Genomic DNA, 24,472 nt, shown 5'->3' on the forward strand with positions numbered 1-24,472 from the left:
AATAAAGTTTGAACATTTTTCGTATCTTAAAATAGCTCAAAAAGTGTCAAAAATATTTTGAAAATTATAAATAGAATACTATGTGTTGAAAATGATAAATAATAATATAAACATTAGGTGAATTACCTGAATTGAATATTCAAGTATTTACGGTTATTCATTTTTGAGGTACAATCAAATACGAAAATCGTTTTTTTACAAGTAAATAATATTCATTTTTGTTAAAATTTAAACTTCAGAGGTTGGCTTATCAAAAATATCTTTGGAATTCGCTCAAATTTTTTAGAAATTCCAGTAATAAAAGATGTTTAGGTATCTTAAGTTTTTTTTTATAACTTTTTGACATTTCTTTTTATATATTTTTATATCTGGTCACATAAAAACCGTATTATACCGTTGTAGTACACTAGTACCTTGAACATAATTATATAATACTTCTATTAATAATAATGTATTAATTTTAATATTATCTTCAATCGTACTTTTTTTTTTAAATTAAATATTAACCAGTAGGTATTATTGCAGTATTGCAAATAATAAGTAATACCATGACAAATTAAATTTAAATTGTCATGAGTAATACTCTGAAATAGTTGTAGGCTTGTAGCTTACTGTTTAGGTTGTAGTAAGGGTTCATCGTCATTGTCGTCCGGCAGATGGTGCTGCTGTGGCGATAGTTTGTCGGTGGGGGTATTCTTCCGTACGTGTTGTTATTGTTTGTTGTTATTTTTTATAATTTTTTCGGCACTATCGGTCTGTCTCTCTCTCGTCAATGAACCGTCATGGCCTCAACCGTTTCTTATCATTGGCGGCCCCGCAGTGTAGTGTGTGTGCACGCCCGTGTGTGTGTGTGCGTGTGCGTGTGACAAAATATTTCGTGCGAGCGGAGAGAAAAATAAAAACGACGATAATAATAATATTATAATAACGAAAATAATACGACCGCCGCCGAATTTACAGAGACACGTCGCACACCGCCACCGCAGTGGTCGTCCATCATTTTACATAGACCGTACTAGGTACCTATTGGTTTTTGTTACGCAAATTTTTTTCCTACTCTTCCAGTTTTTTGAGAAATTAGCGCTGTACGAATTATGATATCGTTGTCGTCGTTTGCTCGTCGGTTCACCAGTTCTCGTTGTCGACATTAAACTTTTCGTCGCTGCCCAATTGGTGTTTTTTCCTTGCCATCAGGACTCGCCACCACCAATCTCGGAATGACCATATAGAAGCTAAAGGTAAGTCATGCCAATGTTTCTTATTCAATAGATCCGAGTACTTGATATTCATTCAGTCACTTCTGTTTTGGATACTTAACTCCCTCAAGTCCACCTCAGTCACTGTTCATATTTACTGCCATATGTTTGTCTTGATGACAAGGTCTTTTACTCAAGCCCATTGCAATGCCTACTTTTGTTTATTTAGTAACATTGAGTTCTGCTTGGATAATATAATGATCTATTACCATACGGTTATGTAGTTACCTTTAAATAATTAATATAGGCATTCAACCCATTTAATATGGAATTGAAGTCTGTACAAATAATATTATGTTTTATCTAATTTTACTTTTGTACCTATTTCTTAATCTATATTATAATATCTATCGATTCTAACAATATTATGCTATACTTACATAGTATACAAGTGCACAATGTTAGTTTCAGTTGTATACATTTGCTCTTCAATGCCAAGTTATAATTACTGTCAACAACTGTTATTATTTTATCATTGCATAAACAACATAATATAGCTTACATTTTCTTTAAACTGTTACGTACATAGAGATAAAAAAAAAAAAAATCTGGTAAAAATCAGTTGATGATTCTAAAATTATATTATTATGTAAAAAGTTGTGTAAAAACTAAGTAAATTGTTACCTATACCAGATTAAATTAATTTTCTTTATTGTTTTATTATGCAGTGAATTATGCATAATTTTCTATATTGCAAGTCAATAATATTATTCATCATTGAACGATAGGACACATTATTAAAATATATATGGTGATATAGGTACTTTGTTAAAATATTTTTCTAACATTGACCTTTCAATGAAAAATTTTAAAACATATTGTTTGTGGTTCCTCTAAATTAAAACTGTACCTATTATTTTAATGTAAGATTCATAACGTTAATCTACATATTTAGTAACTAAATTATCTATGTACATAAACAATCAAAAACTTTTAATACTCCATATACCTAGGTAGGTATTATGTTTGTTCAATTCTACATTGAAAGGTTTTACATTTAATATATTTTAATGTTTTATGGACAACTTAAATAGAATCTCACCCTAGAGATGAATTGAAACAATCAATTTTGACTAATTAATTTTATAAGATAAATATACAGATTACAAATGATAAGTATAGGTACATGTATAATATTCTGAATTAATTTTAGCTATTAGATAAATAATATATTGCATAGAACCTGTACATAATATGCACTTAAAAAATCTCCACATTATTTGTTTTTTATGCTCAAATTCATAGTTTATCTATTTATTAAAAATTAGTTTTGCCCAAAATTCTGTATACAGTTTACTTAACAAATAATTTTTATCCCCGTTTTTATCTAAAAATATGAAAATAACTTGATAATTTATTAATTTAATGTAATACTTTGACGAGTAGGTGAAATAGTATTTATATAAATGTCAATATAAAAATATATTTTTAATATCTCATATGTAGAGTGATAGAACATAGCTACAAGCTATAGATAAACTATAGAAACTGGGTATTTGTTTATTTAGTTACACAACTAATTATAATCTATTAATATAGGTACGTCAATATAATAAAAATTAATTTAATTTTTAAAGAATAAAAAATATTAATTGTTTACTACTTTTATTAGGGATTATAATATTATTAAGCTTCTGGAATTTTTCTACTCTAGAAACTTATAGAATTAAACAAATAAAAATAACTAATTTTTGTGAAAAAAATTCTTTTTCTCCACAGAATAAAATGTTATACTTGAAAACACTAGTTTCTTTTATAAGTAATAAAAATTAATTTACATAGGTACCTAACCTAAACTAACCTAGGTACCCTACTTTGTGTAATATTTTTGATAACTGGTAAGTATAAATGATAATATTAAATTACCTACTATTTTTAATTGATCTATTAGGTAAATAACACATTGCATGTGTGTTGTTAAGCCAATTCGCGAATATTTAATTTGATACACCAATAGAAGGTTTCACCTTTATTTTGTTTTAACAAATTTTTATGTATATACTTTATAGGTACCTTTGTATAAACTTAGGTTATGATCACAGATCAAGTTATGATTAATTAGCTTTTACGTAGGTATACATCTTTAGCTAATAGCCTTGCGCCTTGTGCATTAAAACAAAATAAAATATTAGTAGTATAACGATGGTTGGCCAATAAATTAAAGAAGCATACATATAAGATATAATTATTTTAATTACTTTATTCGTTGCATTTAAATAAAACGATTGCTCGTTAAACATTTTATAGTTTACCCCGCGGAAGAATAAAGTGATCAACTATCGTCTAAAACAGCTGATTCATATTGCATCAAAACGTGCTAACGTCGTAAAACACGCGTCTTCGAGCTGCTTGCCATTAATTGATACAAAAAAAAAAAAAAATGTTTAATCAACACTCCAAAATTCTTACTCTGGGAGCCATGTTCGTCAAGGGCTACTGAGTTTAAGAGAAGCTTTCTGTGACTCGCTATACTCGTAGCAGACTGACGAAAGCTCATCGTTTTTATATTAGATAGTGAATTAAATGTGTAAATTATGTCATTGACCATTTATTGGATTAATTTGGCTTGGAAAACTATTGATTCATTGTTTACAATAATAATTAGTAGGTGCCTAACTATAAACTGTATAGACGTATAATGTATAATGTACAGACAAATATGACGGAAAAGTATTCAGATAATTTATAATATTTGTGAAGTTTGATTTATCCATAAATCACTGAGGTGCTTGTTTTTATTTTTCTTTATCGTGATATTTTTGTTAGAAAATGAATGGTATGATGAATGATACTGCTGAGTTCTAAGTTTGGTTTCAAATTTTAATCTAGAATTTCGAAATTTTCTTGAAGATTTTTACTTCCCCAAAGTTAGTGATTTTTAAAATAATACATATTTTTCTCATTTGATGATTGTTTGTAATTTTTCATTATGCCTATTAAAACTTTAAGGTACCTACTATCATTACAATCAATCAATTTATACATTACGATCGTATTCCGTGCTTGAAAAAATTGTCGCTTTTTTACATTATTAGTTATATATATATATATATAAAAATAATCTAAATTATTGATTTTCTTCAAAAAATGTAGTGTTCTTGATAAAAATTTCTAACCATCATTTTTTTGGTTTTTTTTTTTTGTTATTAGTAAGTACGTTTTCATCAGTCAAAAAATTAATTAACCTCTTTTTTTTCTAGTATATCATAGTAAACATACGATGGTCAATATTTTATTATTCCTTATTTAGGTATAAATATATTTGTTTAAAATAAATGAAAATAACTACTTAATAAGGTTAATTTTATTTAATTACTTTTAAATAAAAGTCGATTTTTGTGTATTCACTATTCAAGCTAACATGGTTTTTGAAATTTTTATTTTTTAGTTTAATATCAATTGTAAAAAATAACGACAATTTGTTTCAAAATATATAGTACATACTAGAAGAAAAATAATTGAATAATGTCCATGGATAATGACCAAACTGCATTTGTTTCTTGTGAGTGCAATATTTTCTGTGGCTATTTTTGCATTTATACGGTATAGGTTTTTGATTTTTACTACCCTAAGTACCATAACACGTGTTGTCCTTTTATTCGAGAAAAGTTATTAATCAACTTATTATACAACCATTGCAAGCCAATATGTTTCCGCTTATTGTCAAAATGAATCTAAAAACAATATCAATAAAAACAATATATTTTACCGTTCAAACTTGCGATATTTTCTGCTGGTACTTCGTATTATAACAAAAATAATAAAAATTGTATTAATCCATTATATTAGTACACACTGCCAATTTTCGCTACTAGATTTCCATTTTTATGCACTTTTACACCTTTTTTAAAAAGTTTTAAAGTTAGAAACTTAATATAGTTGACTTCACTATTTATTGATCAAATATGTGGAAAAAACATGTTTTTGTACTGTTCAATTAATGTGTATCATTACCTATATAGTTTTCTCGATTCTCTAAGAAATACTTTATTAGATCATGTTTTCTTTATCTACTAATGTTAGTTTTTAATACTTTAAATTTGTTTTGAGATATATAATATATATATATTATATACTGAAAAAAGTATATGCACCTATGTTATGCAATAGGTACACGATGGGTCGGAAAAAAATGGTTATGCAATATTAAACACGTAATACATAATATTTTATACTATATAGTATATATCTTCAACTGGCATAAGGTATCTAGTATCTTATTAGTCGAGATAGAAAAAATAAAATGACTAAAATTGTTACACATCTTATTTTAAATCAAGATTTGGATTTCAATAGTTTTTATTAAACATTTTTTTTTGTAGTAACTTAAAACAATATTTTAAGTAACTTAAATAAATTTATATTTAATTTATGGATAAATAATATAAAGTTAAAATTATTATTTTGTTTTTTAATTACCAATTTTTTTATTCATTTATATTTTAAATATTTTTATATGTTTATAGTTTGAGTTGTCATATTATTTGTTTATTCTAAAAGTCAAAAATGTAGAAAATCACTAATTGATATAATAATTTTTTATAACAAGTGTAAATTAAGTACTTTATATCTTTGATACATAGCGAATAAACAAAACAAAAGTTTACGTAAGGTTAAATTAATAGCTATTAGAATATTTAAGTAAAATTAACAAAACGTCAATATATGATATGGAAACCGTAAATTAAAAATTAAAAATTGTGTATTCGGTGATTTCCAGAAAAACAATAACAACTTCAAAATAATTTCAATTGATACTTACCAAAATATTGTAGCAGCAAATAACATATTGAATAATGATCGAATAGTCATTTGTAAATTATAAAGAACTATGTTAAAAACATTTCCCAAATTAATTAATCAACGTTATAGTTAGATATTTTTCTAGTTATAATTAGTTTGAAAAATGTGTAATTCAACTTTAATAGACTATTTAAAAAATCAATATTTTTTATTTTCGCAAAGGCTCTGTTGTTTTTATCTGCTCTAATATAGTTATAACTTATAAGTATGTTATAATATGTGTATTATAGTGAGTATAATATACTACACTAATGAAGCCAACTAACATTCACAAAACACGTATCGTATAATGACGGTATTATTATGTTTTTGTACGTTATAGAAAATGAGCTTTATCTCGGTTTCTAAACCTAGTTGTATTTGTATATATTTGGCAGTCGTTTCAACGAAAAAATGATGATCATGTTCGGATACTTATTAAAGGTGGATCGATAATATTATATAATAATATTATAGTGTACCTATAACTGGACGTTAGAGATAATGCAGCTACCTATATCAATACGCATCAATGCGCAACCGCAATTGTATTATATAACATCTATTTGTATAAAAATGCTACAATAATCGTTACATTATTGTTTTTTAATTTAATAATAATAATAAAAAAGTATTTATAATTTATTTTGAGGATGGCTGATGACTTAATCAAATAATTGCGCGTATCTATATAATTACACGATAACCACAAGTTTTTTTTATTGGTATTCTATAACTAATATTATTATTTATATGTAAGTTTACTAATGTACATGAATGTATGTATAATAATTATATAACAGTCGTCTGTATATTTTTTCGGTGTTATTTATAATGATTTATTGCGAAATGGTTTAGGTTTTTGAGTATGAAATAGGTAGCATTTTTGAGTATAGTACAATTTTAACGTAAAGAATTCGTTCTAGAATTTCAATGAATTTATTTATTACTTACATTTTCAGGTGTAATTATTCAGATCGAGATTTGAATGAAAAAAAAATATTAACAATGTTCTGAAAGAATTATTAAGCAAATATTTTTAACCTATAAATTATTTTTGTAACTATATTATATATAATATAAAGAATAAGAATAAGAACATATTATTTAATTCTTAGTGATTTTTATAGATCTTGTTAATATAATATTTAATTTTCATTCTGTTTAGAGAACTTAAATATCATAATATTTGTTCAAAAACAATATAACGAGTAACTGATTTTTCATATTTATATAAAAACAAATAATTTTTTTAATATTTCTAAAACGAGTTAAATTTAAATTTTATTATCATTAAAATATATATAATATAAGGTTTAAAATATAATTTGTTAATATTGCTATGTTATATTATACATATATTAATATATAGTACCCTATATTATTAATATACTTTACCATTACAAAAATACACGTTTTAAAAAAAGAAAAAACCAAACGACTATTATTGAAAAATTGTTGGAAATTTTAAATAATTTACACCATACAAAACTATAATACGTTATAATATGCAGTTATTATATTCTACGCAAAACATATTTTATACACATCTGAATTTTAAAATTTTATTCACGTTAGCAATTATATAGCCACAGTTGGCAGTAAACATTTACATTTATACTGTTTGCTTAACTGTGAATATAGGCGTATGATCTGGTTTATTTAACAGATGAAAATACATAGGTAGTGTATTAAATTTCGTATATGTACATATTATACTAAACTTTTGCTAAATATTTATTAAAATATTGAAGTATGTAGGTAAATGATGAGTAGGTATGCTAATTGATAAATAATTATGTATCGAACACTAGGCATGTTTATAGTTTGGGGTAATACTTAGTTGTTTTTCGAACTATGCAAATGGATTATAAATTTATAACACACTTTAATATGTAATAAAATAATACATTTTTAATTTATATTCATTATCCATAATCATTTTACATGCATTCAATCATACACATTATATGTTGGTTTTGAATATTAGTTAAGTTTGTTGTTTTCATTAATCTCTAGTCATTTAAATTCATTAAATAATAAAACAAAGTATGTGTTTGTAAAATAATATTGTTTTTTCTTATTTAATGAATAATAATAATTTGGATTTGTCATTAAATTCGTATTCTGAAGAGTTCGAAGGGTTATGTTATTATGTTTATTGATTATTCCATAGAAACGGAAACGTAGATAATTTATTGAAAATGTTTTCGTCGTAATAACCTATGTGCCTATTGCAAAAAAATATATAGGTATAACATAAAATAAACTATATAGTATAAGTTTATTATATATGTTTGTATTTATTTTTTATGTATATGTTCAAAAACGATGTATAAAATAAAGATAATTTTGTAATACATTTTATGTACTTATGTTTAAACATGAGAATGTTTTAAAAATGTTAACAATTATAGTTAACGCAGATACATGAGTGTAAAATTAAATCGTGGTGTATAGTTAATTAAAAAAAAAATGTCAACTTCTATTTAAAACAATTAAATTTGAAATTAAAGAAAACATTTATTGTTAGATTATATTATATTCAGTTTATTGTGAAAAATGTGTAATATTTAAAATACACATATACTTTGTAGTTATAAGAAGGTATTATAAGTATTTATTATCAATAGTAATAGGATATCAATGATCATATGTTTCCAAGCAGACCTCTTAGGGCTATAATAATTTCAAGAGTACCAAGAGTAATTAAGTAAATTAGTTTATTTACTAAAATAATATTAAAAAAATTATATACGAATATTAATCTACCCGAATACGTATTACTTTTAAATGTATTAAATTCAGTATAATTCAGATATTCAGTATTACTTAAATATAATAAGCTGTATATCTATTTATTAACATTATATTTTAAATAAGTTTATTTGGTTGTTTAATATCTTGTTTAATTTTTTTTTTCTAGCAGCTTATGTAGATTTTTTGAGGAGTTATGTTAAACAGCTTGCGAGATGGTCAAATAAATTATGGAACTACAAATTGTCAATCTACCCATGTTCCACCTCATAATGTCGTCGCCCCCATACATCAAAATTCTCTTATATCGACCGAACCCACTACACCTGTCTATCAGTGGAATACAAACCATCGGCTTGAACATTTATATGGCTTTCATTCCAGATATTATAATCTCGACTTTCCTACTCCATACCCGCCAGCTACTAATCAATATGTACCTGCAAATGTGTACGGACAGAATTTGCCGCAATGCTGTCAACCGTGTTGTCGGCTCAGGTCTCAAAACATGCCAAAAGCGTCTCCACCACAAGTGTTATATAACCCAAGACCAGTGCAACAATTGAATCGATCTTATAAATCAAAAAAGACTTTGAAAACACCGTGCTCCGAACAGTTCCTACCATACATTCCAAATGATTTACCAGTTAAATACGATACACAAAATTGTTATCAACAAAAATATAATAGTTCATATTTAAACAATACAAATTATTGCCCTCCTGCTAATAACTTGTGGATTCAACCCGCAGCCAATCCTAATTGGTCTACCGACAGGTTACGACCAATTGGCCGTCATACCAGCGTGGTGTCGCATGATTTTAGTAGGGAAAAAAATTATCAAAGATTACCAAACTATCAAAGTAACCCTTATTTAAAACCTTCTAGTGGTACACATCATATACCTTATAATTACATTCCACCTATACCTGATGTACATGACTATCGACCTCCAATCTATCATAATGCATTAAAAAACAATACTACCGAGTATGTATCGCACGATCACAATTCTAGATTACCTATATCATCTCAGAACATTCAAAATGCGCCTTCATTACAACAATACTATAACACTCAACCAGTGCCTTATTCAGATGTACAATTACCAAATAGTGAATCATTTAAACCACCTCAAATCGCACCAAAAGATAATTCGAAGAGTAATTTAAACGTTCGTGAGTTTTTGGCTACCTGGGACGAAGGAGAAGAAGAAATCGCTGAAAAATCTTCTGAAACCACAGAGCCCATTGTGGTACTCGATTGTATGACACTCGATGGAGATGCGTTAACTAAAATTCAAGAAAAACTTAATGTAGTGTCCTATGAAAATTTGGAAAAAGTACTTAAGGAAAATCAAAACCCATTAGTTATAACTACCGAACCAAATGAAATTAATTCTTTTACCAATAAACCCAAATTACCTTCAAAATCTAATTTTGAACCCCTAGATTACACTAAACGGGAAACTGGTATAATTAAACCGTTTAACACTGAAAAGAAAACATCGTCCGGATCAAATGTCCAGCCTGAAAAAAGTTATAGCGTTAATTTTGATGGAATGGTTGCTTGGTACGGTAAAAAAAATGCAGACATTTCATCTACAGATCTCATTGAAAAATTAGCTGACAGGATTTTTAACCTAAGTAAATCACAAGAAAACGATGGCGTATCGTTTGGAACAGCAGCTTATACAGGACAAATAACTCAAACTAATCGATCCATTGAGAGTTCGGACAAAAATACGTCAAAATATATTCAAAGTTCACAAATGTTTGATTTACAGCATCAGCATCATGTAGATAAATGTATTGAACATCCTTTAATGAACAAAATGAATTGTAATAAGGATTCAATTCCTAGAGTTAATTCTTTTACTTTAAATGAGAGTGACAAATCATCAACTGTTAAATCAAATAACGCGAATTCCTCGTGTATCGTGGAAAATATAACTAAAAGATGTTTAAATGTTACTAATGAAGATACTACCCCATGGAATTTAGACCAAGGTATTCAAGAACAACATTTAAATACGTCTTTGTATGACCACAGTGTTATTATGAAACCTCTTGACTTTTCTTCGCTTACCGATGAAACTAAAGGCAATCCTTTTGTATTCGAAAAGATTACGTCAAATAATATCAAACCTAATGACAGCATAAATAATCAATGTAATAAAGTATTTAATGAACACAATAGTTATAACTCTACAGTTTCTAATAATCAACATTCAATACAACAAATAGATACGGTCAATAGAAATTTTCCAGTTATAGTTTCACCACACAGATCAGAATACAACGGATTTCATGAAAGTGTCATACAGAGGACTGGTTGCGATAAAAATAAACACGATAAAGTATCAACACAAACTGATTTCGAAAGCATAAATTGGAATTTATCTAATGATCTCGATAAAATTATGAAAAATGAGAACATGGTTATGGAACCGTCTTGTTTGTATGACAGAAATAATTACAATATTTTAGACAGTATGAACTCGGACAAAAATGTTTCTACTCGGTGGAAGGATAATGTGCCGTGTGTGGACTTGACAGTAAATTGTAAAACTAATCCTCATCACGATTCGTTTTTTGACGGCTGGAGCTTTATTGATAGTTATGAAAACCATACTAGTAAAAAAATAATGAATACATCTTCTAATAATAATTCCCACCATTCATTGTTTCCGAACCAAATGACTTCTCTGGAAGAATCGACAAAAAATAACAATAATTCTTGTGAAAATACTGATGATACATTTAAAGATGTACCACCATTCTCAAAATCCAATGATCTATCACCTACCAATCGACAATCGCGAGATGTTTTTAATTTGAATAATCGCATACCTGATTTTAGTGATGGGTTTGAATTGTCAGCTATAAATGAACCACACGAATATTTGCAATTTAAAAAGGATGATAATGAACATCGGGCAGATGGTTCGATTTTTGAACATCTGAATGAACCTAAGTGTGTTACAACTCTAAATGAAACATTAACTTATAAGAATGATCAGAATAAACTCGATTTTATTGGTCTTCCGAGTTTTAAAGAAAAAGAGCCATTGGCACCTGTATCTGCGCCATCAAAACTTAATATTGTTAAACCTACTCTACGAGATCCTAGTCAAACCTACACAGTCATAAAACAGAAGTTAAAATACAATAATACATGCGCCGACAATGATAGTGTGGTTACTAATAAAACTGAAAACAATTTAAAAGAACATTTAACCAATTCTTTTAACGTAATGGACTTAAAATCTAAATATAATAGTGTGCAATTAAATCAATTTGATGTTTGGTCTGAGAAGTTTGTACTGAAAGGAAATTCAAATAGTTCATCTAGCGCAGTTGTTCAGTGTGATGTAGAAATTACACAATTCAAGAGTACTCCCGAAAATCGCAATTCATTACCTAAATCAAATATGAATGAAAATTATCAGGACAAAACTATGATGTTGCCAGAAAATACAAATTGTAACTTAGCCGCCGATAAGATTAATATTATCGAACATGAAAAAATTAATTCAAATGATTTTCTTCATTGTTTGGAAAATACAAAAACAGATGACCAGAAATATCGAGATACTTTCGATGAATTTGAAACATCGTTTGGGTTTGATATACATTGTAATAATGAATCTAACAAATCTTTCCATGAAGATATTGTTGATAAATGTTTTGAAGAAAGGATTAAAGATCAAATTGATGATAGGAACATAAATACAGTTGAGTCAAATAATACTTCCAACAGTAATACATCATCAAATAACACTCAGTTGCCTTTCCAGTGTGATTTTCAATCAAGTTATTTAATTAAAAACTATTTTGATGAAAACAAAAATAAAACAGTCAACTTAAATCAAAAGCAAACCAATTATCAGGATAAATCAGATACAACAGTTTTTAAATATCACGACCAACATGTACAAGAATTCGAATTGCAAAATAATGAAAGTATTCATTCAGTTATAAATTCTGAAAAAAACTCAAACTTTATCATGGATACTGATATTGGAGAAATACAAAAAAGCAATGAAAACAATAATTTAAATTTAATAAATGAAGACAAATCCTGCGAGAATAAACCCGAAAACACAAATAATGTTCGTAAAATATCAAGTATAAAAAATAATAATTTTGATTATTTAAATGTGGAAGATCGTAATTTGAAATTGAATGATAATAAAAAAAGTATTCTTGAATCCACAATTTCCAAAGAAAAAGTTGAAAACAATAGTTCTGCTGAAGCTAACATCATTAGCCAAATAAAACAGAATGATTTGAATTCTCATAAATTATTTCATATACGAACAAATTCAAATGCTGATTTCGAACTGAATAATATTAATGCAAATATTTTTGAATCAAATCCAAAATCTACAAGTATTGTAAGCTCAAATGAAGCTAATAAAAACAATATATTAGGTAGTCCTAAGAATAGTGTTGAATCAAAATACAATTCTGATAATATTGAAAAAATTGAACGCAACATTAATAAAAAAAACATTTTTGAATTTGATAATAATAATATTAATATACATAATTTAGAAAAAATGGATGAATTTGATTTTAATACCAGAATTATTCAAAATTTAGGAATTGAATGTTCTTCTGTTGATGTCGAAAAACCAATAAGCTCAAATGAAAGATTTACAAATGAAAATCGAATAAAAGCTAGCTGTGGATTTGAAATAAACGATAATGGAAACAAAGTTAAATTAGAAACAAATTACAAAAACACTCTGGGTATTCAAGAAAAGCTACGAATTGGCGAAACATCAGACTTAAATTGTAATAATGATATTCAATGTCATGATGTAATTGAAACAGAAAATATTAATTGTGAAAACAAAGTGGACCGTATTTTTGAAATTGGGTGTATTGTTAACAATATTCAAGAAAAACAAATCCTTGATAACCCAAAAGCACAAACTGATTTTATTACTCAAAATAAAAACGCAGAAAAATTTAATTTAAATAACTGTAATACTAAAGTTGAAAATAACTCGGAAGTTGAGAATATTTTTGAAAATATTTATGATAATTTATCGACCCTGGATTCTGTCAAAAATGATACTAATATTTTAGACGAAGACGATTTAAAACGTAATGCTTCTAAATGTCTAGAAATTAATAAAAATCCAAGTTTAAAAAATAAAAACTTGGACGGTGTTGATGAACCAAATATGGACGTGGTCCATAATGCATCTGAAGAAACATTTGATGAAACTAATAACGTCTTACTACAAGAACTTGTAAATAATTCAGTTCATCGCTTGACGACTGTTTCAGTGCCACACAATGAATCGATAAACGAGATTAAGAGTAAATCAACGCTTCTAGAATACAGTACAGATGAAAACCTATCTATATCTGTAGAACAACTCACCAAAGACATTGAAGAAGATAAGGGAAAGTCGAATAATGTAACAAATAGAGAATCTATAAAAAACTTGACAGCCAATAAAGTTAAGAGTGATGCTACATTAACATTATTTGAAAATTTAAAATCTGATTTATTTAACGCCACAAAAAATGCAGATGAAAAATATCATGCCTTTGAATTAACATCACAACAAAATCCCAGTGAAATGCACGAAGTTAAAGATTCTACTTATTCTGAAGCTTATTTATTGAGTCATGTTGAAATGACCCATCATCAAAATTCTAATCGAATAATTGAGATTAAAGATTTAATGAATTGTGGACCGAGTATATTAAACCACAATGAATCAATATCCAAACAACCTTCATTGGAAAATGTCCAGGCCGTCGATTTAACTAGTTCTAGACTTACTTCATTAAACCATGATAAATCAACACCCCAACAGAATCCAAACAAAATTTATGAAATTGAAGAGTCAATTAGTACTGGACTAACTTCATTGAATCATACTGATTTAATAAGTAAACAGAATTCAAATGCTATAACTAACGGAGTTGACAATTCAATTAATTATGATTATACTTTATTAAGTCATAACGAATTAAAATGCCAACAATATCCCGATAAAAGGGTTGAAAATGAAGATTCTAATATTTCATTAAAACACGATGAATTACAACATCATAAAAATATAAATAAAATTAATGAGATTAAAGATTCAACTAGTCCGGAGCCTATTTCAATAAAACAAGATAAAATAGATTTACCAAAGAATTCAAATGCAATTTACGAGGCTGAAGATTTAACTAAATCTAATCCTACTTCAATAAATCAAAATGAATTAAACTACTATCAAAATTTAAATGAGGATGAGGATTCAATTCATTCTGAGCCTTGCTCAATAAATCAAGATGAATTTGAATTACAAAAGAATTCAAATGCAATTAATGATCTCGAAGATCTGACTATGTCAGAGACGAGTTCAATAAATCAAGATGAACTAGAAATACCAAAGAATTCAAATGCAATTAACGATCTCGAAGATTTGGTGGATAATTCTGAACCTTGTTCAATAAATCGAGATAAATTAGAATTTCAACAAAATGAAAATGGAATTTATGAAGCTGAAGATTTATCTAGATCTAGACCTAGTTCAATAAATCAAGATGAATTAAAAATACCAAAGAATTTAAATGCAATTAATGAGCCCGAAGATTTAATTACTTCTGAATCTTGTTCAATAAATCAAGATAAATTAGAATTTCAACGAAATGAAAATGAAATTTATGAGAATGAAGATTCAATTAGTTGTGGATCTAGATCAATAAATCAAGATGAATTAGAATACCATAAACATTTAAATGAAATGAATGAAGATGAAGATTCTACTAGTTTTGGGTCTAGTTCAATAAATCAAGATGAATTAGAAAAACCAAAGAATTCAAATGCAATTGATAATCCCGAAGATTTAGTTAGTTCTAAATATTGTTCGATAAACCAAGATAAATTGGAATTTCAACAAAATGCAAATGAAATGATTGAGAATGAAGATTCAATAATTTCTAGACCTAATTCAATAAATCAAGATGAATTAGAATACCATAAAAGTTTAAATGAAATGAATGAAGATGAAGATTCTCTTTGTTCTGGGCCTAGTTCAATAAATCAAGATGAATTAGAAAAACCAAAGAATTCAAATGCAATTAACGATCTCAAAGATTTGGTGGATAATTATAAATCTTGTTCAATAAATCAAGATGAATTAAAATTTCAACAAAATGAAAATGGAATTTACGAAGCTGAAGATTTATCTAGATCTAGACATAGTTCAATAAATCAAGATGAATTAAAAATACCAAAGAATTTAAATGCAATTAATGAGCCCGAAGATTTAGTTACTTCTGAATCTTGTTCAATAAATCAAGATAAATTAGAATTTCAACAAAATGAAAATGAGATTTACGAGAATGAAGATTCAATTAGTTCTAGACCTAGTTCAATAAATCAAGATGAATTAGAATACCATAAAAATTTAAATGAAATTTATGAAGATGAAAATTCAACAAGTTCTGGGTCTAGTTCAATAAATCAAGATAAATTAAAATTACAACATAATTCAAATGAAATTTATGATTCTGATGATGATCTCATTACATCTAGGCCTAGTTCAATAGATCAAGATGAATTAGAAATACAAAAGAATTCAAAAGTAAATGACGAACCCGAAGATCACATTAGTTCTAAATCTTGTTCAATAAATCAAGGTAAATTAGAATTTCAACAAAATATAAATGAAATTTACGAGGCTGAAGATTTGACTAGATTTAAACCTAGTTCAATTAATCAAGATGAATTAGAAATACCAAAGAATTCAAATACAACTGTCGATCCCGAAGATTTGGTTAGTTCTGAATATTGTTCAATAAATCAAGACATATTAGAATTTCAACAAAATGAAAATGAGATTTATGAGAATGAAGATTCAATTAGTTCTGGACCTAGTTCAATAAATCAAGATGAATTAGAATACCATAAAAATTTAAATGAAATTTATGAAGATGAAAATTCAAATAGTTCTGGGTCTAGTTCAATAACTCAAGATGAATTAGAATACCATAAAAATTTAAATGAAATTTATGAAGATGAAAATTCAACTGGTCCTGGGTCTAGTTCAATAAATCAAGATGAATTAGAAAAACCAAAAAATACAAATGCAATTGATAATCCCGAAGATTTAGTTAGTTCTGAACAAAATTTAAATGAAATTAACGAGGCTGTAGATTTGACTATATCAAGACCTAGTTTATTAAATCACGTAGATTATAAAAGTCAACACGATTTGAATAAAACCGTAAAAGATAAAGATTTAATTGGTTCTGTTGAAAGTTTATTGAAAACGAATTGTGATACATACATTGATCCAAAAAGCGTTGTCAATAATATAAAATTATCAAAAGTTAAATTTATGTTGAAATGTCATAACAGAAATATGATAAAAACAAATATATTTGAAGAAGAACCGACTGTGCCTTGCAAAAAGTTGAAATTAGCGAAAGATGAAAAACTTATGTCTCATCATATTTTTAAAAAACGAAACACCTGCAATAAACAGTGTACATCGCTGCAAAGTATGTATAAAAAAGAATTGAACATTGAACTGAATGATAATAATTTAAAAGATTTGATAAAAAATACGGATATTCCACTAATTACTATTCATCCGGATAATATTGCACAAGTCGTTCGAACCCCGAGTGAAGGAGAACAATACGACAGTAAATTCGTATCGTTGGTGGATCAGATGTATGACCATGATAGAAAACAAAACGATGAAGTTGAGGTTAAGAGTGACATGTCTGATGATGATGAATATAGCGGACCCCTCATAACACCAATCCCATCGCCATTTGATGATTTTCAATCGGAAAACACAACTCCTGAACACTGCGGTGGTGAAGTGTACTGGGATAAGTCACTGGAAGACGAATACAAAAGCGTACTGCACAAAACAATTTCAAAGCTGGCGAAAGTCCGTGTTAATGTCAGGGATAAGTTCAACAGTCGGTTACTTGCTCGTAGAGTGATCGAAACGAAACGGAGAAAACGGGAGTGGCAACAGCGACAGCTATTAGTGGCAGATAAAACGGCGGTGGTAATCGTTGGCCACGTGGAAGACACTGTTAAGCCTGTTGTAACTGCCGTCAAAGTGTCGACAAGCCCGATGTACAAAATAAAAGTTCAGTTGCCATGGGGACGGATATTTAACATGAACGGACCTAAAGGAAGCCGGAATAAGACTAAGGATACTACAAAAATCGAGCTAGGCCCCGCTAAAGTAGAAGTGAGACTAAGTCAAACCCCGGGTGAATGGCAGGTGGCAGCTTGCCAGCCTATGACTTCTCCAAAATCAGTGGTGTTTGTTAGACGGTTAGTGCTGCAGAGAGCAACTAGTCCTGTTACAAACGATTGCGACGTCGATGACCACTACCACAACCACCGCCAAGATGATAACGGTCATGGCACAAACGATAATCGCTCGCACGATTTCTCCAGGAAATTGCCAAAAATTGTTATCCGAAGAAACGGTCAGGACAACAACTATACCAGTTACGTGAGTAGTAGTGGGTTCGAGAATGGTGATGCTAATGACGACGGCGGTAATGACGACAAAAACGACAACGGTGGTGGCGTTCCTCAGCTGATGGTCCGGTTGGTTCGAGACCGGAAACTGGACGCAATGGCCGTCGAAGGAGTCACTACTCTACACCTTAAACATCTTGTTCCTATATCTGAATCTAAAATGGAAGCATCAGTGGAGATGGACATGCACTGTGCCAAAAGGGTTCGGTACTCATAGATCAATACTACCATAACTATTATCACCACCTTCAGTTACCAATTAACAGGTGAGTTTTAAATTTTCGATGTAGTCATAATAACTTCCATGACATGCTATTCGTTATGTAGTTATATTTATTATAATTTTTTTTGCAGAGAAAGTATATAAAAAACATTCACTTTTTTTATGTAAACTGGACAGTTGAATATTATGTTACCAATAATAATTACAACCTTGAAATCTTTATCACGATTTTTCTCTTTAGTTATTGTTTTCAATTTCAATTTTTTATTTTTACGATTTTTGTTTTCGATTATATGATGTTATTGTTTAATCTATAATCTACATTGTGTATTATACTAGAAAAATGGATGATCCTATTATAGTTATTATATTATATTATTTTTTTTTTTTTGTTGATTTTTAATATTTTATTTAAAATAGATATAATTTTTCGTTGGTATTCATAAAGTTATATTGTTATTTGTGTGAGGTTGTAGTTTCGTTGTTTTATTTTAATTTAAATTGTTGATTTTTATTATTTTTGACTGTCGGAAAAAGGAATTGTAAAGAACCAAAGATTAAAACATTGTTAATTTAATTCGTATTTTAATAGAAACAATTAACTGTAAATTATAACCCCTTTATTTTAAACTAGAAACATAATGTGTTTTGTTAAAAATTTGTATTTTAATTACTGCGATAGGGATAATTTGACCCGTCTTACACTCTTCATCTTTGATTTTTTTTCTCGATGTATTTTTGGAACAATATACATACCTTGTATAGGTCCAAAAGTAATCAAAATTACTATTTAGCGTGCTATATTTTATTATTAAAATATTTATCTATCCATTTTGCTTTTGTTCAAATAAATCACACATGCTTTTATTCAATTTATCTCTTAATTTGTTAAAGTTTTTCTTTTAAAAATAATAATTTTGTCGTCATGATTTTTCTGTCCTTAATCGGTAATTACGGGTGAAATGTTTGCTGTTCAATAATAATAATAAAAAACCATCAAGTCAAATATTGTTTTGTGTACATGCTTTCTGTACAATTTATAACATATAATTACTAATTAGTACAAATATAATTATATGAAAATGTCTATTAAAATGAATTGTTTGCTTTAAAGCAATATTTAATGGTAATTAAGAACGATTAAATTCGCAAATTGTTTAATTCGTTTCGTCCGTGGCTACTAATAACTTTCGTTTGGCCTCTAACAGTAATTTAGACCCCAAAATATTTCACAATCACCGATATTACTCAAGTTTGTTTTCTGGTAATTATTTTAGTGTGTTCCTAGTCAGTATATTTTATTTGTTTTATATTTAAAAAATAAAAATAAAATTATAAATTATTATTCTTCAATAATATTAAAAGTTAATTACCATTTTTAACAGAAAACATAACTAAAAATATTACCTATCTAATGATTTCAGTTTTGATTTAAATGGCTGTGATTTAATGAGCTAAATCCCAAAGGTATTTTTGATGAAATATAATTTTAATAGTTTTAATTTATTTATAAAATAACTTATTTCGAGCTTTACATTTTTGTAAATGATTAATATTCTAAATTATTGCAATGTGATTTTTGATCATAATAAATTTAAACATTATTTTTTGAGGATTGTTAATGGAATATATTAATGTTTTATTTTAAATAATTTTTGTTATGGTTATACATACTTTCTACTGTTTAATTTAACGGTTCGGTGGTTTATTTTACACAGTTAAAGGACACAAAGGGTTAAATATTAGTAAAAAATTAATATTTTTCAATTCAATTAAATATTTGTTCAATCTTTTTTTAAATCTGATCATTTTTTTTTTAAATTTCATGTTTAAAAACCTAGTCAAATACATTTTAAAAATTTGTTTGTTTAAAGTGATAAAGAGAAAAAATATTTAAAAATGTTAATTATACTTGCCTTGATTCGATTTTTAACGCTTGCGTGTGATTGTCTTATTAAACTGAATTTACAACTACCTATCAAAAATATTGTATAATATTTATTCATTCTATTTTAATGAATTTCGATTATTCAGCACTGCATATTTGTGTGATATAAAAATCTCTAGTAAATTGTTAGGTTAATAATTTACTATATATTTATCTATTTGGTGTATTTTCCATTAAATATTTTTATTTTAAAAAACACGCCTTTATCGGAATTACTATATTTTTTGTATTTATCTACACGTTGGTACATATAATATATTATATACTTATTTTTAAATAATAACAGACCAAATATATTGTATTCACTTAGATTTTAAGAATACATAATTGTATAAATTTTGAATTGATAACAAATCATCTCAATCACAATTTATTGTTAAGTTACGTACCTACTTAGTTTAAGAGTTTGAATTAAAATCGGCGAAAAAAAAATGATTATTTCAACCGTAGATATTAATTAAAGCAGGTCAACTATTATATTGTTTTTAAGACTGATCACATTAAAATTATATTATATTATATAAACTCATTGAGATCTCAGAAATAATGAATTGTATAAAAATATGGAAGTAAAATAAAATTCATAATATTATAGTATATAATATAGTATAATATTATATGTATATTGTAAATGGATACTTTAATGTTAAATATAACTAAACCAACTGTTTTTATGAAAGCGTAGCGCGAAAACCATGTCTTGAAACGACGTTAACCCCCGAATTTATCATTTTAAATAACATTTTTCCTTGTAGACAAATCACTTTTTGTCCGACTAGCTTACCTTGTTCATTGACATTTTAGTTGATGCAAACGACCACACCACCAAAAATTGGTATAGGTACTTCTAATTTTATATCAGGTATAATTGATAGACTTCGCCGCTTATGAACCAAAAAAAAAGAAACACAACCTGACTTAGATAAATAATATATTCGCGTCTGTATATGTGTATTAATATGGCTTTATCATAATATAATATGTAACATGTTACCTATATTACACCATTCAGGTTTGCGAACCGTATTTGATCGCGTCAAGTAATTAAAAAAGAACGACTCCTGTACTTATAATTATAATTTAGAACACGAAACGTCATTAAATCGTCGTTATGTATGGGTAGTTCCGATTTTAAGCGTTTAAAAGAATATTAATAACAATATAATTATTGCTAGCGATATAGTATTATGCGATTATAATTTCAACACCGGTCGATTTTCACCGTTTTAAACACTATACAGCGTGAGATCGAATTAAAACGCACATAAAAAACATGTGGCTTAGTTATTTGCATATACATATTACCTATATTATATCGTCGTAATCGTATTATTATAATTATTCGTAGGTACGGGCTTGGATTTTATATTATACAAACACCTCATTATAATGTCTTTGTATTTTTTTTTTTAATTTATATATACATATATATATATATTTATATAAAATGCATTATTGTATTGCTTAGTATTTTACACAAAGAGAATTTATATTATATGTATAATTATCGTATTTTAAGGGAAAAGAAACAAAACTCGCAAAAAAAAAAACCCCCACTAAAATATTATATTGTTTTTTTTTTTTGTTTTTAAATTTTAAATTTTCAGTTGTTTTTATATAATATTATATTATTATATAATTGTATATCGATTTTGGTGTTTTTTAAATCACAGACGAGTAGCTTACACTGTTATTTAGTTTTGGTACCTACCTATATATTATTATTGTGTTTTTTTTCGTTGGTATTTATATGAATACACTATTGTTTTGATTTGCAAAGTGTTGTGAAATATACAGGGTATGTGTATAAAATTTGTTCTGTGTCATTTTTTTGTTTTCCTTGTTTTTCAACGTGTTTTCCATGTCGAAAAAAAAATCGTACCTACCAACGAAACAGGCACATGGAACGCAGGCCTTCGCGTTGTGTAACGATGGTTGATACCTAATGTGGTTTGCGACAAAAATAATGTACGCGTTCGCAAACACCGCGTGGCATTGTCTCTGACGCGTCGAAGAGTCAACCGGGTGGTAACTATAATGCCGGACACATTTATCGTATAATAAACGGAATGATGGAAAAAAAATACCGTCCGTGACCCTTGGATAGTCCCGGTCAACCACCGAATCGAGAATTACATTTGAATAAATTAATGAGCGACCACAGCGCATGTCGTAAGTACCTATAACACACGATATTAAGTTATTATTATCATTATGCGTACATCGCTCGTCGTTAAATTGAAGCGCACTTCGATTGACTTATTTGACGTAACAATAATAACGACGATAATTAATATATTATAATGAGTAATGGCCGAACGCGACGACCGAAATGCAGCGTGTATTGTGTACCTAATAACACTATATTATAATATTACACATTCTGCCGCCGCCAATTTTTCTCAGATAGGTATATGGAGGTTTAAGCATCGATACCATGGGTATATACAGGATGTGGCATAATGGACTCCCACATTTCCGAAGTGAATTAAAAAAAAACGATACAAGATATAGAAAAAAAATTTTAATTTTAAGAACTATATTATATAATGTTTTTTATAATTATATCGTCTAAATGATTGCCTTGACGAGCGACGCACATATGGAGTCGTTCTCGAAAGTTTTCCATCACTTTCGGCATTCTCGCCAGCATATCGAGTGGAATCCCGAAGATTTCTTGACGGATAACTTCCTTTAGTTTTTTAATTGTTATAAGTCAACGTTAAATTTTATTATCAATTCAAAATCGTTTTCTGATCAGGGACACTGTCGTTTAGATTAAAATCGAATTGAGTGCGAAATGCTCTCTGTGTCGCAGTCACACATTTGGCGTTTTTGAAAAACGCCTCGATAACGAAACCACGTTGTTCACCGGACCACGGCATGGTGATGGCTAAAAACCTTATTAATAATAATATAATCTAGCGAAATAAACTACTTTAATCAGTTTGATTACGCTCTAATGATTATTTGAAATATGGAAGTCCATTACGCCGTAACCTGTATAAGTACTATCAGGACCTAATTAAGGAATTGGTTACCAGTAGGCTAGAGTTGATTTGGTGCCCCTTCGTTCAACATTAGTAAAAAAATTATTTTGTGGCGCTCCTAATTTATCCATTGGCCGATTGGCGTCCTAGGTTATAGCCTACTCAGCCTATTGGTTAATCAGGCTCTGAGTGCTATAAACATATTTATCAATTCTTAGCTGTACAGCGTACCTATTTGTTGGTCCTACTTCTATGGTATACGTATAACGATAATATTATTCGTATATCATATTTTCATAGAAGTGTAGTTGGGCAACGGTGTCGTCCGGATCTGAGGGATTATTTTTTTTTTTTTTTTAGGAAATAGGTGATGGTATTGATGTGAACAATTAATAAAAGTATACACCTGGACGCGGTGGTTTGTGCGTGTATATTTTGACATTCCGTTTCAACCGGTGTTAAACGATTGTAGCACGACATAACATAATATATTATGCAAACCAACGTCTGTAGTGTATGCTTTTATGTATATATATATATATAGGTTGGTGTACGCGTGTCTGTGTATGTATGTAAGTACAATCTAAAATTAAAAATTATAAAAAGCATCGTTTAAACAAAATCCATGTACATTGTAAAAGTACCTGCAGTTATCGAATTATGATTGTATTCGAATTTCAAAATTATGATTTAAAATACCTACGTAAAACATTCAATACTTAAATATTATAATAAATTTATTAATCTCAGCTATTGATATGCAAAGAGGTAAGAAAATAAAGTATACACACATATATATAATATAAGACGCCGTGAGGTTAGGTTATTCAGCTTGCAAAACATTTTTTATACTTCGAGAGAAGCGTGTAAAATTTAGGATTTTTATGGCATAACCACATACCGAATAGATATTAGCCATTTCGTGGTATACTAGTATAACTACTATTATAGTAAACATGTGAGTGTAGACGAAAAATGT

At 27.8% G+C, this 24,472-nt stretch overlaps 1 protein-coding gene across 2 annotated transcripts; it reads left to right on the top strand.

The window, feature by feature from the left end:
* Positions 1 to 674: 674 nt before the first annotated feature.
* LOC114125617 (putative uncharacterized protein DDB_G0282133) lies at positions 675 to 22,315 on the top strand. 2 transcript variants are annotated; one of them, XM_027989347.2, is made up of 3 exons: positions 675 to 1,238; positions 8,968 to 18,598; positions 18,687 to 22,315. In XM_027989347.2, the coding sequence occupies exon 2, from the start codon at positions 8,992 to 8,994 to the stop codon at positions 18,547 to 18,549; it is 9,558 nt and encodes a 3,185-aa protein (XP_027845148.2). In that variant the 5' UTR covers positions 675 to 1,238; positions 8,968 to 8,991; the 3' UTR covers positions 18,550 to 18,598; positions 18,687 to 22,315. The 2 variants fall into 2 exon arrangements, with proteins under 2 accessions (XP_027845148.2, XP_027845147.2); XM_027989346.2 differs by having other exon boundaries at positions 676 to 1,238; positions 8,965 to 18,598.
* Positions 22,316 to 24,472: the final 2,157 nt, after the last annotated feature.

The sequence above is a fragment of the Aphis gossypii genome, chromosome 1, assembly GCF_020184175.1.
Source record: "Aphis gossypii isolate Hap1 chromosome 1, ASM2018417v2, whole genome shotgun sequence".
Lineage (NCBI taxonomy): Eukaryota > Metazoa > Arthropoda > Insecta > Hemiptera > Aphididae > Aphis > Aphis gossypii.

Excerpts from the sequence above, each read along its gene's own strand:
- LOC114125617 (XM_027989347.2), top strand. The coding sequence starts at position 8,992 with ATGTTAAACAGCTTGCGAGATGGTCAAATAAATTATGGAACTACAAAT.